The sequence below is a fragment of the Neolamprologus brichardi genome, chromosome 17, assembly GCF_056152115.1.
Source record: "Neolamprologus brichardi isolate AB-2024 chromosome 17, ASM5615211v1, whole genome shotgun sequence".
NCBI lineage: Eukaryota > Metazoa > Chordata > Actinopteri > Cichliformes > Cichlidae > Neolamprologus > Neolamprologus brichardi.
The window spans coordinates 10,862,147-10,877,344 of record NC_142120.1 but is presented as its reverse complement, the minus strand read 5'-3'; the positions used below and the strand labels follow the sequence as shown (position 1 = coordinate 10,877,344).

Sequence of the window (15,198 nt, the reverse complement as noted above, 5' to 3'; positions counted from 1 at the left end):
AAAGGTCTCGAGTTTGTTTAAAATCAGCGAGATTCTGATTTCCGAAAGTCAGTGAAAGCAACTAACAGGAAGTTCTCACAGCCTTCGAAGTCCGGACACTAAACCCCGGCTGTGCGTAATTTTGTGTCCTCTGGCTGTTTTCTCCGAAAACTGCCAAGTAATTATGGTCAGATACAAAGGCCAATGGCAATGGAAACAGTGTTGTCCAAGTCTGGACTGTTGTGTTTGGTATGTAGTTATAAGTTTAATAAGGTTAAGACGCGACTGAATTTAGTGGGTTTCCTTGGGTTACATTCCCTTCAGGTGTCCATCAGGTGGAGGAACTCGAGGTAAGTTAAGTCGTATATAAACTACACAAAGACTCTTTTAAACAGTCCTCCTGGGAACCCTACAGTCACATAGTCCGCTGCTGTGTCCGGGTCTCAGTCGTCATTTCAAACCGCTTTCTTCGTTATACTATCTTTAAAAATATTCAAATTCTCGGTTATCTTACATGAACTAGAACCAGTGACACAGAGACAGATGGGGCTCCTGCACTGCTGCTACAACTGTGGAAAATCCCAAATGAAAAGTAGTGTCTTTAATTAAAGACGGCATCAAAATTTAATGTAGAGAATATTCCCTTTATTGTGCAGCTATATATCTGTCACACAACTAAATAGCTCTCTGTCTCTCTGTCTCTGTCTCTCTCTCTCTCTCTCACACTCACACACACACACACACACACACACACACACACACACACACACACACGAGAGACAGGCAAATCTGTATCTACTCTGTTTATTCAACTTATAATATAATTGCCTGGTCCTGCGGAAGGTTTCTTCCTGTTAAAAGGGAGTTTTTCCTCCCCACTGTCGCCAAAGCACTCGCTAATAGGGGGTCATATGATTGTTGGGGTTTTCTCTGTATGTATTATTGTGGGGTATACCTTACAATATAAAGCACCTTGAGGCGACTGTTGTTCTGATTTAGCGCTGAATAAATAAAATTGTATTGAAATTAAATGATTTTATTACTTTTGTCTTGGCTGAGGTATAATAATTAATATAATAATAATTACTAGTAACATTGCCGGTGGAATCAATGTTTAAAATACTGATTTAAAAATATTTTTCTTTTTTAACAATATAGTTCGTTACAGCGGTTTTCTCCTTCATAAAATATCCCACAACCGCGACTAGAGTTGGTCGCGTCACGTGATCAAAGGATTTTTCGCACCGACGTCAGAGAAGCCGAGCTGGTACCGAGATATGGTCCGTAACCGTCCTGCTGCATTACCAAGAACTTCACATTTTTTCTTTGAACGACGTCCTGCTAACAGCCGGCTTAACGTTTCCTGTCGATAGTCCCTCCGGGGTAATGCTGCAGTGATGTAAACTGTGCTGCAAAATGCGTGCAGCTCCTCATAAATGCTGCTCATTAAAGCAGTCCGAAGCTAACGTTTGTGCAGAGAACATGTCTCCTCGCTAAGGAAAGCACTGGTGGTATTCTGAGTTCAAGGTTTCGGGAAGGTAGGTGCTAGAACCTGACGTTAGACGACGCTTGTGGTATACGATAATGCTATGGTGGCCTGTTCCTAGAGTCATTGTTTTCCCTTTGAACACACTTGCTAGGCGAGTTCTCGGTAAAATACAGTGTGCAGTATTTCCTTCTTACGCTTGGTGAGGATATAATGGTTTAGTTTGTCAGTAGTGGTTTGTAGTTTGCCATCCTTATCGCGTGTTTGACACCTTTGCAACAGGAAACGAATAAATGTCATAATGTGCTGGTTAAACTCGATCAGTTGGCAGCTGTTGTCATGTTCATAATTATTTCCTTTCATGAATTCTTAATTAATTTCACAGCAGTATATATGATTAAGTCTATTTCTAACTTGTGTCAAGGTTATTTCTAGCACGTGGTGTCCAGTCTTTAAAGCTCACATGTGCGTTTATTCAATAGTAAAGTGATATTTCTCTTGAATTCAGGAAAAACCTGACTCGAGGTGGTGTTTGTTGTTTATACAACCATGGCAGGCATGCTGGCTAGATGCAAAGACCTGTTTTGATTGTCATCCACAGAGCCCCATTGTTAACCTGGTGTGTGTGTGTAAGTTCCATTCATGAGGCCAAGTGCATCATCAGCATGGCATGGTTTAATGTGTGGATTTCCCCACAGAGAGCAAGTGCACTTTGTTGTTTTTTTTGTTGCATAACTGCATTAGATGTAGTGGTTTATTTACTCAACTTCCCTCTGGGATTAATAACGTTTCTCTGATTCTGATTATTTCTTTTTGCATAAGAGGATCCATGAAGGAAGCATTGCTGAGTGCATGATAGTGAGGGTGTATTCCAAACTCTGATAGTTGTGGATAATAGCAGGATAAGGAAGGGCTGTGATTAGACTTCTTGGCTTTCTCGCGTCTAAGTGCCTTCATAAATATATGCTTCTTTATCCGATGAAATCATTATTCACTCCGGTCACACTCCCAGTCCTGTTTGAATGCTTTACGGCAAGGCAAACTCCATTTAAAGTTTAATTCTGCACCACCGTGTTTGAAGGAGACATTCACCCAAAAAAATAGCAGTTTAAGGTACCCGTGAGTTCTTGCACGCTGTTAAGCTTTAATGTGGTAAACAGTGGAATTACAGTGCAAATGTCTTTATATTTGTGTGTGTCAGAACATCAGTTACTTCTCAATCGCTATTACTCAAGAGAAAAAAGCTGTCAACACACTTCTTCCTGCCAGCAAGTCGCTAATTATAAAAGCAGTGGCAAGGTTTGAGCAACTGAATTTAATGCACAGTGGAAGCATTTAAATGTCACGTCAGATAATAGTTTTATTTGAATACAGTAAAGCTGATCTCACTGTGCCTGATTATCATCTTTTTGTCTTATGCAAAGTGTTGCAGTTTAACTGTCTGCTGTTTGTGTGTTCTGTTATCAGTACAGTACTATCAGTGAACGGGACCAGGCTATAACTTGGTTGCAGTTGTGTTTATGTTATCTCTTTGTTCTCATTGTCTTCTGGTATAATTGTGGTTCTGCTCGCTGCAGTGAGACAGGACTTTGCAGCACTGTTGTGAAGTTAATACTGTGTTTGTGTGTCAGTGCTAGGTGTGGTTGGGGCGCTGAAGCCATGGAGAAGCCGTCATCTTCAGACAGAGCTGAGCTCGAGGAGAGAAAAGGCCTGGTGGAGGTAATGCACATTATCAGCTGCAATTAGATGGCACCGTGGTTTAAATGGAAAGTTCACCGCAAAATGAAATATAAATGTTTTTCCTCTTGCCTGCAATCCTCTTAATACAGCACCATCACAACAAAAGAGATCTCCCTTCTGTTGAATATAGTGGGAAAAGGTGGCACATGTTTACAAAGTTCTGTTTGGTAGCATTGCAAATTTGGTTGCATATTTGCTTTAGTTTTTTAGCTGGAGGTGAATATTGAATATTTTGTTGAAAGCGTTGGTATTCTCACATCCATCCATCCATCCTCCGCTTGTCCAAAGTTGGGTTGCGGTGGCAGCAGGTGTTAGCTTGAGCAGTGTATTCTAGATGTCCTTCTCCTTAACCAGACTTTCCACTTCCTCCTGGGGTATCCCAAGGCACTCTCCCAGGCCAGATGAGATATATGATCTCTGCAGAGGGTTCAGGGTCTACTTTGGGGTCTCCACCCAGTTGGGCTTGCCCAGGAGGTGCCAGAACCACCTCAGCTGGGTCCTTTTGACATGCAGGAGCAGCATCTCTACTCTGAGATCGCTCCACATGTCTGAGGCCCTCACCCTATCTCAAAGGCCCAGTCACCCTGGGGAGGAAACTGTTACTTTCTGATTTCAGTCTTTAGTAATTATCTGTGTGGGGAACCAAATGAAATCCTACATAGATCTTCAGTGTAGCTGTATTATTATCTGATTGTGAACACAGTGTTGAAGCAGAGCAAGGGAAAAAAGAGACTGAGTGCAGAAGCAACACTGCCATGAGTTCGATCCATTTGTTTTTCAGTGTCCAACTGTTGAGGGGGGAAAAAAAAAAAAAGGCCAGCCCTGGTAAACTTTGAAAACCGGTTTTTAATTCCCATTCCAAAACACACCTGTGCTTTTTCCTTTGACCTGTCAAATGTAATTACATGTTAAAATAGGTGCTTTGAAAAGGCTTTGAAATTACTGCTCAGGTCATTAACTCGTGTAACCGTTAAAGGGACTTCTTAGTGTTTTTAAAACTGTTGTGTAATCCTGATGTATGTGTCAGTCTTTTACGCCAGAAAAATTTGCAGAATTTAATAAAAGCACTGATTTATTCTTTTTTTCATGTTTTCTCACTACATTCTTGTATGTTAAGTGTTTATTTTCAATTCTTAAAAATGTTTAGAATTCAAGTTTACTATAGTTTCTATGTGTACTTATTGTTCAGGATGGTGGCGAGCCTAGAGGTGCTGAGGGTGGAGAGGTGGATGCTCGGACTCCAAGGAAGAGCAGCTCTTCCCGCAAAAGCTTCCGCCTGGACTACCGACTGGAGGTAAGACCCTCTATTACTGTCACCCTGCTATCTAATAAAACCCAAATCCTGAGGCTTCAGTTTCACCTCAGAGCTTCTCCGTTCTGTGAAGTCCTCCTCTCTAGTTCTGCATGTTGTGTTTTGCTACATCCGAGTTCAGCTTTTCATGTCATGGATCACACAGTGTTCTTATTGGTGATATATTGGTTATATCAGGTGGTTGCTGTGTCTGTATCTGCATTAGCATGCTTTAAATCTCATCTCACAGAAAGAGACGTTTTTCTGTTGTTATTAATCATGTCAGAAAAACCTCCCTTGTTCTGTGGTGTTCCACAGGGATCATTTTTGGAACTATCCTGTTTAGCTTGTAGATATTAACTCTTGAACAGATAATATCTATTTTATAAAAACATTTCTACAAACTGTTTGATTTCCAAGTTTTAGTTAAATAACAATTTCTACATTTCATTTCTGATGAAAGAGACTCTTACCATTGTCCCAGATAGCGCAATCCCAAGGTTCAAAGAAGGCAGTAGGTTTGTGAGTTCTTCTGTTAAATCCAGCTTATGTAACCTTGGGGTAATGTTGAATAGTTCCCTTTCTTTAGGCTGTTATGTCAGGAGTGGAACTTGTTTATTTTATCTAAGGGGCATCTTTTTGCTGAAACTCTTAATGTTAATGTTTCTTCTTTAGGCATCAGGCACTTTGTGACTTTCCTGTGAAAAATAAACTGGTATATATTATACAACTGTAGATTCCAAAATGACTTGCTAACATAGCAAATATGCTATTATTTACTTTTTTTGCAGGAAGAAGTGACAAAGTCGTGTCGGGACAAACATGGCCGCTGGGCTAACCCCTGGCCAACGTGGCGCTTTCCTTCCTACTCGATGCTGTTCAGGTTCCTGTTCTTAGAAAAAGATAACAGCAATGTACCTGCTAGTAAAGAGGTAGGTAATCACTTACTTATAATCACCAGTTTACTATTAGCTGTTGGTTTTAATCCAAGTTGCAGTGACGCGTCACTAATCAATGTTTTAAATGTACAGGCCTCAAGTTTATATAGAAAACAGCTGTTGGCAAAATTTAACCTCCTTGGAAATGAGTTCAGGACAAATACATCTTTACTAAGAATCACTGGCCGATTTCATCTCTCACACACACTATTTATAGGTCTTATTGGAAAACCTGCTGAGCTCAGTGAGGGCTTAACAAGCTGCTTTCACACTGCAACAGAAAAAAGGTTAACCCTTTATTAGCACAGACTCTACTGTTTGTTGCTATATTCAAACTTTTAAAAATAGGTGTGCTTACCAACTACTAGCAAATTCATAGGTGTAAAGTACAGTTATAGCAAAGGTGGCCTTCAGCATTAAGTCATTTGCCCCTCCTGCACCCATCTGTTTCAGTCCTTCTTACATCTAACTTTGTCTGTTATTTATTTATTTATTTTAAACTATGGATGGCCTGTTCCTCTCCCTCGTCTCTCTGTCCCTAAAGGCCCTGGATCGTGAGCTCCCCGTGATGGAGCCATACTTTGTGCAGAACCCAAACCTCTCTGGCTCTGGTCCAGGACTGAGAGTCACATGGCTGGGCCATGCCACAGTTCTGGTTGAAATCGATGGGGTGAATGTTCTGACGGATCCAATCTTCAGTCAGAGGGCATCGCCGATCCAATATATGGGACCCAAAAGATTCAGAGGTCCTCCTTGCACTGTGGAGCAGGTTCCTATATATATACACATGTATTTTTGTTTGTTAAATTTTTTTATTTATTCCTCCACCTTTAAGTTTCTTCTTTTACTTTCCTGCCAACAGCTTCCTAGGATTGATGCTGTGGTCATCAGTCACTCTCATTACGATCATCTGGATGCTGGATCTGTGGCCAGTCTTAATGCTCGCTTCGGAGGAGAGCTACGCTGGTACGTGAGGTGGATCAGTGGTCCACAATATTATTTCCATTCATGTCATATGTTCACTTCCCACTGTCAAACAGTGTGCCCTTCATTAGGAATTACATGTACCTTTTTGCATTGTGTGTGTGTGTCAGGTTCGTGCCAATGGGTTTGATGGACTGGCTGGTGAAGATGGGCTGTGAGAATGTGATGGAGCTGGACTGGTGGGAGGAGAACTGTGTCCCAGGTCATGATGATGTCACGTTTGTTTGCACACCCTCGCAGCACTGGAGCAAACGCACAGCATGGGATGATAACAAAGTAAGATAATAACAACAACAACAACAACAACAATATGCACATTATTGCTTAATTGTTTAATAAGATTTAGTGAAGTGACATGACCCTAAACAAGCCAACAGCAGAACTTTGTCATTTTTATAGGACAACTAATTCTGTTTAAACCTTTATCTTGAATTCAAAACAGATAAAGTTGATAAAATTCAGGTCTTTTTTTAAAAACATTTTTTCCAGTCTTTATGGAGCAGCTGGACTGTTTTGGGTCCAGACCATCGTTTCTTCTTTGCTGGCGACACTGGCTACTGTTCTTCCTTTGCGGAAATAGGACGACGCTTTGGACCATTTGACCTTGCAGCAATCCCTATCGGAGCATACCTGCCCAGGTAATACACATGTGCACTTTATTAAGAACATCCTTACAATCTAATGTTTGGCCACTGAATTTGCTTTTGTAATGTACATTCAGAACACGTCTAATGATTATTTTAACATTTCTACAGACAGTACTTTGTCACAATTACAAAAAAATAAATAGTTTTCTAAATAAGTAAACATATGTGGGAAAATGATGGCACTGTAGATTCATGTTTCAACAATAAAGTCGGTAGGTAGAGTTAATTGCAGTTAACTCTACCTCTAAGCTATTCATTTTTCTGTGCCTATTGTAACAAAAACCGATATCAAAGACTACTTGAATATTTCTTGGTTTTTCAGAGATGTGATGAAAGGACAGCATGTAGATCCAGAGGAGGCCGTTCAGATTCACGAGGACCTTCAGGCCAGACAGTCGGTGGCCATTCACTGGGGCACCTTTGCCCTCGCGTATGAGGTAATGCCACACAAATACATTTATTTTGTTATGGATCCCTTATATATTCTTTAAATAAATATTTAAAACCTAGATGATTTGCCTTCTTTGAAAGAGTTGGAATACAAGATCAATGGCCCTCTAATGCCTGAGATTTGCAAAGATGGAATAATCAATTCTGTAGCATCACCGAATCCACTTACCAGCTCAAAAAATGTGTTTATTAAGTTTGTGGTTTTATGTTGGACTATAGACTATTCACTGGACTACTGCAAAGTGAATTTAAAGATTCTTATTGTCACCATGGCATTGCCACCGTGAATACTTCCAACTTTGCTTTAAAACATTGGTTATAGGGATTTAAAGTCATGATGCTATTTCCATTACTCAATGCATACCTCTTCTCATCAAAATTTGATTTTGTCCATATCCCAATATCTTCCCAAGATTAACTTCCGGTGATCACTCCTGCATTACTGTTGTAACAGACACGTCTGAGTTGTGAGCCTCCCCTAGTCTTTTTCCCCCCCCCTCTAACCCCATTTTTTTAACAAGCAAACACATGTTTATATTTGTGCTTTGGTCATGCTTAATGTTCACATGTGTTTTTGCTCTATATCTTTTGACTTATTTGAGCTACCCTACTAAGTCCTCATGTACTAAATAGAGGACATCCTGGGCTTCCCAATGATATGTCATGTGTTTGGGTCCCCTTTTAGCTACAAAAAGGAAGGAAATCACAAAAAAAAAAATTAATGGGAAGATTCTATTTTCCTCGGTTCTCATGAGGATATAATCATTTTGGAACAAGTTTTATAATGCTGACTGGTGTTTCTATTTTTTTTTTTTTTTTTTTTTTTTAAACAACAAAGGTTACATAATGCAGGGTATTTCAGTAGCGTTACAAGAAAACCAAAACCTTAGGAATGTAACCTTCATGTATTTATTGCAGAACTATAATAGTTTAAGTGTTGCATATACCCAATAAATTGGTAACTTTGTTAAGGTGCTGTTAGATTAGGAGGAATGAGATATTCATGGGGCTCAATTTAGTATTTTGTTACTATTATACAACCTCACTTCCAAAATTGTTGAGGCGCTGTATGAAATGTAAATAAAAACAGAATGCAGTGATTTTCAGATCTCATAAACCCATATTTGATTGATAATGAAACATAAAAAAATCCATCAAATGATTAGAGACATTTTACCATTTCCTGAAAGATATTGGCTCATTTTGAATTTGATGGGAGCAACACATCTCCCATCAAATGGGATGGAGGCAACAAAAGATTGATAAACTAAGTGAGACTAAAGAGAAACAGCTGGAGGAACACTTTACAGCTAATTATGTTTATTGGCAACAAATCACTAACATGATTGGGCATAAAAAGAACATCTTAGGGTTTCTTCAAAGTGATCTTAACCACCCTGAAAAAAAACTGCATTTGTAAATTATTAAAAAAATTCTAAAATTGACTTAAAGACTTTAAATAGTACATATATCATCTACAGAATTCAGATACTCTGGAGAAATCTGTGTGCAAGGGCCAAGGTTAAAAATCAGTAATGTCCTAAAAATGTTGAGCCTACAGGTGTAACTGCATTAAAATTTGCATGATTCTGTCATGAAAAATCAAAGCATTGTCTCAGGAACACTTCCTGAAACCACTCAGTGAAGTTTACCATGCTATGCACAAATGTGGGCTAAATCTACATCATGAAAAGAAGTAGCCGTATAGGAACAGGCATAAGATCTTCAACAGGCTATAGCTCATTTAAAATGGACCGAGTCAGATTAGAATAATGAGACAGCATTTCTCTCCCAAAGCTGGTCTACTCATTACCCAGTCATTTATGGACTGTTTATCTTGTGGAAAACACAGGTTTATGAGATTTGCAAATCATCATTCTCTTTTCATTTACATTTTACAGAGCATTCCAATTTTTTTGTAATCGAAGGCAGTTAGTATTTGAGGTTGCAATAGACCTAAGAGCTACTCTGTGAGTGCCATATCAATGCAAGAGCTCGTTGTTTAGATATAGTGTTGTGACACTATTATGTTCTGGCAACACAGTAAAACAAAGGTTTCATTGTTGAGCTGCACGAGTATTCCTGCAGCCATCCCAGTTTAATGCAGCCTCTGTTGAAATCGAAGTGATAGAAATGTAATAATCACTGAAAAATCTGCAGAACTAAACTAAAACTGAATGTGTTGGAGTTGCTGCTCGAACAATATCTTAACACGCATGTTTTCTCTTGTCATGCAGTATTACCTCGATCCACCTCTTCGGCTCAGAGAGGCTTTGGAACAGAAGGGACTGAAACCAGATTGTTTCTTCACTTTGCATCATGGGGAGTCTCGCCTTATATCTGCACAGGACGAAGACGTCTTTGACTGATGTCCGCCGTTTTTGTGGCCCGTTTCTATGGATTTGTCTGTAACAAAGTGCAGTAAATTCATAACATGCAGAATCCCTGTTTTAAAAAAAAGTTGTAATAATTGCATATGTATATGCAGCCTGTATCAACTAGAAATCAAAACTAGGCCACAATATTGAATGTTTGCACTGCCATCACATGGTCATTGGTAGGCAGTACTACCTACAGGAGCTGTTCTTCTCATGGTTCATAAATAAGCAAAAGGTATAAGATTTATTTGATTCTGGAATCTGTACTTGGTTCTGTCTAGTAGTCAGTGTGGCAAATGAAACATGGTAAAAGTATATCAAACAAATTTAGACAACTAGATTTTTAAAATTTGAAAAGAATTAAAAACACCAAAAACTTTTTGTATTGCCAAACAAGTAATCTTATTTTGTGCAGCTCAGTATTTGTGAAATGCTAACTTGCATTCTAGTGTGCATTATTGTGATTGAAATTTCGTGGTGTGCACACTGCTTTACACCGAATGAGAGACAAATTCTCTGCGGGTACAATTTTACAGATGAGAGGATCTGGTTAAAATACATCTGCTGTGCTTATATCTTAAGTAAAGTTTTCTTTCAGGATCTTAGAAGCTGTAATATGAAAAAAATACTAGAGGATAGAGGATTATGTGGTGTAATAATATTTCAACATTGATGTTAAGTCATGCAACACTACAAAGACTTTTTTCTGAATGTGCTACGAGAACCCAAAATTGAGAGATGCAAAAATAGTTTATCTATTATCACAGTCTGAAACTCTCAGCGACCGAGTGCCGATAGCAAACGTGGAGCAGTGCTGTCTAGATGTAGAAGTTGAGCTGGGTTCAGCTTCGTGCCTTGCAAATATTATGCACTGCTGCAGGTTTAGACATTTGGCTTTGATGCTGTGAAACCACAGTTTCTTTCTTATCAGTGTGATCATTTCCATTTTTACCTTTCAGTTTTTAGCCAGATGGGTTTGCGTCAAAGAGCAACAGTAGATTAGTGTTTTTGAACACAAATGAAGCAAAATTCAGTTTAATGCCTGAATGTATGAACACATAACAGCACAATGTTGAGCTCATGTACTGCAGTAACAGGTTTATAAAGGTAAAAAGAAAAATGTTGTTTACATGTCAGTGTCACTGATTTACAGAATAAATATTACTTTGCATTTAAAATGTGGTTGTTTTTTTTTTTTTTTCTCTTCTTTTTTGTTAGTAGTAAGATCTAAAAAATAAATGTGCACACTGATAGACAAAAACAAGTGGGCATTTTCAACAGCGAGAAGTACTCTGGCGTCTTGATTCTGTATTTTTAGTGTAAAATAATACTGTGCTTCTACCACACAAATTATTAATGTCATTTAAACAGGACAGTGTATGAAATAACACCGACAGGCTTAGAGATTGATTTAAAGCCCCCAGCAAAAAGCTGCTAACTGGATATTCTTTTTCTGACCACTGTAAGTCCTAGCTTTGGTTGTGTGGGAAAATCCAAATTTAACTTATCTCATTTCTTCCTCATTCTGATGCTTAATTTAAAGTTAAGCAGATTAGGGCTGCCACAAACGATTATTTTGATAGTCAAATAGTCACCGATTATTTTTGGTCGACTAATCAGAGCATGCATCCATCGGACATAAAACATACAGTTTATTGCACCAGCATGCATCTGCTCTTTTAAAACTATCATTAGCTTACAGCTTTAAGTGTTTAAGGTATGTGCTAACTAAAAATAAAGGCAAGATGATAGTTTATTAAATTTGTTTGTTTCGGTGAAGTTTAATAAACTCCTTGCTATCTAAAATATAACAGGACACTGGAGTATATTCTCGAGCATTTCACACTTCTGATAATCAGTTGTCTGCTTGACATTTATTCAGCTGTGTAAAAACTATAACTTTAATCTCAGCCAAACCGATTTACTCAGGAATAAATAAAATACTTAAAAAAAGCAAAACAATAACATTTTAAAGTTATCTAAGTGACTTATATATCATGTTTAACCTGAGTCGCGAAAGATGGCAGTGGGTTTGAAAACGATTTGCCCAGAGTCCGGGGTTCTCACCGGCTCTAGTGAGCTTTGCCCCCGGCTAGCTATCGAGCTAGTGGGTAACAGACGTTGGAGCGCTTTTCAAAATATGCAGTGTCTTGATAAACTGAGCAGATATTTGAGGTTTACACAGCTACATTCTCGCCTGAAAATATGTTAAACGTTTATTTTGTGACCCAGAAAGAATAATAAGAGTAATATTAAAACTAACTAGCTACCGCCATTGTTGGAAACTGAGCTGGGCTGCGCTATGAATTCTGGGACAGAGCTACTTCTTCGGGGTTTAACGGCAGCTGGCATCCTTGTACATGCAGTGCTGCCATCTTCTGTTTCAGTCCGTTATTACACTCTTAAATCCTACTACTTATTGCTGCGTCTTTTGTGATCTTACAAAGCTTCAAACGACGTGTCGAGGATTTTGATAGTCGACGTAACCGTGACTAGTCGACTAATCGTGGCAGCCCTAAAGCCGATACATTCCTAAATGTACTGAGTTGCTATTTGGCTGATTAGATATTTGCTGGCATTTGAACAGGTGCCCCGAAAGAGGAGTAATTTACTTTAGTCCCCTTCTTTATTCCATTTTCCATGGATACAGTTTTGAAATTCCACATTTCACTTTTTATTGACCGGGCTAAAGATTTGATTTCAGACTGAATTAAGGATTGAAAACAATTTGGTTAAAATTACTAATATAAGTTTAACAATTAAGTTCAAACGACCCAGAGCTAAATATTTGAGAAAAAAAGATTTCAGGGACAGTCAAGTTTTAATTTGCCCAACAAAGGCAAGGAGGTTATTTTATAAAATATGAATTCAAACACTTTTCCATAGCAGCACATGGCAGGGATGTCCAGTATATCCAAATGGTTCTTGGAAAAAAAAAATCTTGTATAACATTTTGTAATTAAGACAAATATCTAAAAACTAAAGATTTTTTTCTTTTTCTGCATTTTCATGCTGGTTTTCTTTTCCCTTTGTCTACAATTCAGGGGTAGGCAACTCCAGGCCTCGAGTGCCGGTGTCCTGCAGGTTTTAGATCCCACCCTGGGTTAACACACCTGAATCAAATGATTAGTTCATTACCAGACCTCTGGAGAACTTCAAGAAATGCTAAGGAGTCATTTAGCTCTTTAAATCAGCTGTGATGGATCATGGACACATCTAAAACCTGCAGGACACCGGCACCCGAGGCCTGGAGTTGCACCCCTCTACTGCTCTAGGTTTGCACCATTGACTGTAGAAATTGACTGTAGACTGTTTTCTACAGTCAATGGTTTGCACCTTTCCTTCTCCTATTGGCAGATGCACATTAATACGAACGACACAAGGTGGCAGCATCTGCCTTTTCCCCCTCACCATATAGTGACGTGAAAAGTTTGAGGAGCACAACTTCAAATATGAATTCAGACAAATTGATCCCTAATGTAAACTGAAGTTTCAACATATTCTATTTGGCCTCTCACATACCCATAAAATAAATCCAGGAAAAAAATATATTATCAATCTTCTGATTATTTTTGCCAAATTTCACATACATTGTACAAAATTTTCTCAACAGCACCCAAACATATTTGCTTTTAAAGCCCTGTTTTCCAATTATCTAGAGAATCTAAAGAACAGCACTAACTCCAAAGCATGTAAAACACAAGAGCTGTGTCGAATGTATAGTTTCACTTGACTTATATGTTGTTTATTTATACCTTGAGCACCTCTTTCTTTTTTAACCGGTTATTTTGTTTTTGTTTTCTCCTAAAGTATACTTTTTTGTTTACGTACTTGTATTTGTATATATGACTTGTAAAAGATACTGCAAGCTGTGAAATTTTTCATACCCTTTCTATAACTACATTACTATGTATTTGTTGTTCAATTGTTCAAATAAAAAAGAAAAGAAAGTAACATGGACGATGTAGGGGAGACCGGGGATAGTTGTAACATTTTTGACATTTCTGTCTGTAAATTGGAGCTCTTTTAAGGTAGTGGATTCAAAATGTGTAGACATGCAAATAACATAATTTAAGTTTGATGAGTTTAACTGCAAAGCAGATAATGCTATTAGAAATTGAAATAAAGTAGAAAAACTTACTTTTTGGCATACAAATTACTTTTTTTTGTGTTAAATTGTCTGTGTTTGACAAAATGTGCTGATTTTTCACATGTGATAGCAGTTCTGAATTGGCCATGCACAGGATGAGTCACATCATTTGAAACTTAGCCCTAATTGGAGAAATTGGAAGTGTTACAACTGACCCACATTAAAACTATCCCCGGTCTCCCCTACTTGAAAAAATGAATTCAGACATTGAGTGCTCGTGATTATATTCAGTAAACGCAAACTACTAATATACGTTGCAAAACGCAAAATACAGTTTGTCAGCACAACTTTAACGGCTGCATTCATGCAGAAACAGGAAGCGCATGCTGCTGATTCTGATTTAGGCCCAGATGTGTAAACAAGGGAAACTCACATTAAAGGTTGTTTAGACAGACTGTAGCTGCATGACAAATGGTTTACACGTGGCTTTCTGCTATTTTAAGTGGACACTAACACAATGGGAGAAGAGCTGAGATAAGAAAAGGGGACAAGATAAGGTTTGGTAAAAGATGCCAAATCTGGGAGTGGAATAAGTTTTCTATGCTTTGCTGATAAAGCTTAACATGTCCTAACATTTGACTCACACACATTTGACTGTTTTGATTTGACAATAAGATGTAAAGGATTAAAAAAAGCAGAATGTTTGTCAACTGTTGTTTGAACGCTTCAAAACTGAACGACGTTTTAGAACAAAACTGCAACTTCAGCTGCAGACAAGTATGGCAGTGTGCATTTTCGACACAAATCCTTATTTAAAACTGCATTTTACCAAAAGCAAAATAAGAAAACGCCAGCAAGAACGAAAATTCACGAAACACAACGGAAGCGTTTTTAGGGAGAGAATAAGAGTAGCAAGCTAACAGTAAACGGCTAATAGCAAACATGACTCTACAATATTATATGAATCATATGATTAAAAGACACATTACCTGCTATTTTTCCCTCGCTCACAACACCAACGAATCCTCCACATCCTTAAAATGTGTCTCAGAACAATCCTTCACACGTTTTTGAATTCTGCTGCTGTTCCGTCACTCATGTCTCCCCCCAAAACACTTCCGTTGTGTTTTTGTAAGGTTGTTTCTACTTCCATTTCGTTTTCCTCAACTTCCGTTCTGCGTGTTTGTATGTTTTTAATCTATTTCCACTGTGTTT

At 38.3% G+C, this 15,198-nt stretch overlaps 1 protein-coding gene and 1 long non-coding RNA gene across 3 annotated transcripts; one reads left to right on the top strand and one right to left on the bottom strand.

Moving 5' to 3' along the window:
- The first annotated feature begins 79 nt into the window (after window positions 1–79).
- On the top strand, window positions 80–11,071 carry napepld (N-acyl phosphatidylethanolamine phospholipase D). Of its 2 annotated transcripts, none has more exons than XM_035907958.2 (10): window positions 80–329; window positions 3,097–3,184; window positions 4,395–4,499; window positions 5,288–5,428; window positions 5,979–6,203; window positions 6,297–6,400; window positions 6,529–6,694; window positions 6,908–7,056; window positions 7,388–7,502; window positions 9,753–11,071. In XM_035907958.2, exons 1-10 carry the CDS (start codon window positions 184–186, stop codon window positions 9,882–9,884), a joined length of 1,371 nt encoding a protein of 456 aa, XP_035763851.1. In that variant the 5' UTR covers window positions 80–183; the 3' UTR covers window positions 9,885–11,071. The 2 variants fall into 2 exon arrangements, with proteins under 2 accessions (XP_035763851.1, XP_006780749.1); XM_006780686.3 differs by lacking the exon at window positions 80–329 and adding an exon at window positions 1,228–1,517.
- On the bottom strand, window positions 6,730–15,181 carry LOC102777022 (uncharacterized). Its single transcript, XR_436552.3, has 3 exons — window positions 14,973–15,181; window positions 9,759–9,921; window positions 6,730–7,048 (listed from the first exon to the last, which is right to left on the bottom strand). It is a non-coding gene; the product is annotated as an uncharacterized LOC102777022 (long non-coding RNA).
- Between the last annotated feature and the right edge of the window lie 17 nt (window positions 15,182–15,198).

Bases quoted from the DNA above. Each gene is read 5' to 3' on its own strand.
- napepld (XM_035907958.2), top strand. From the start codon at position 184: ATGGCAATGGAAACAGTGTTGTCCAAGTCTGGACTGTTGTGTTTGGTA. The intron at 5,429-5,978 runs GTAGGTAATCAC...CTGTCCCTAAAG, and splicing joins ATGTACCTGCTAGTAAAGAG to GCCCTGGATCGTGAGCTCCC. The intron at 6,401-6,528 runs GTACGTGAGGTG...TGTGTGTGTCAG, and splicing joins TTCGGAGGAGAGCTACGCTG to GTTCGTGCCAATGGGTTTGA.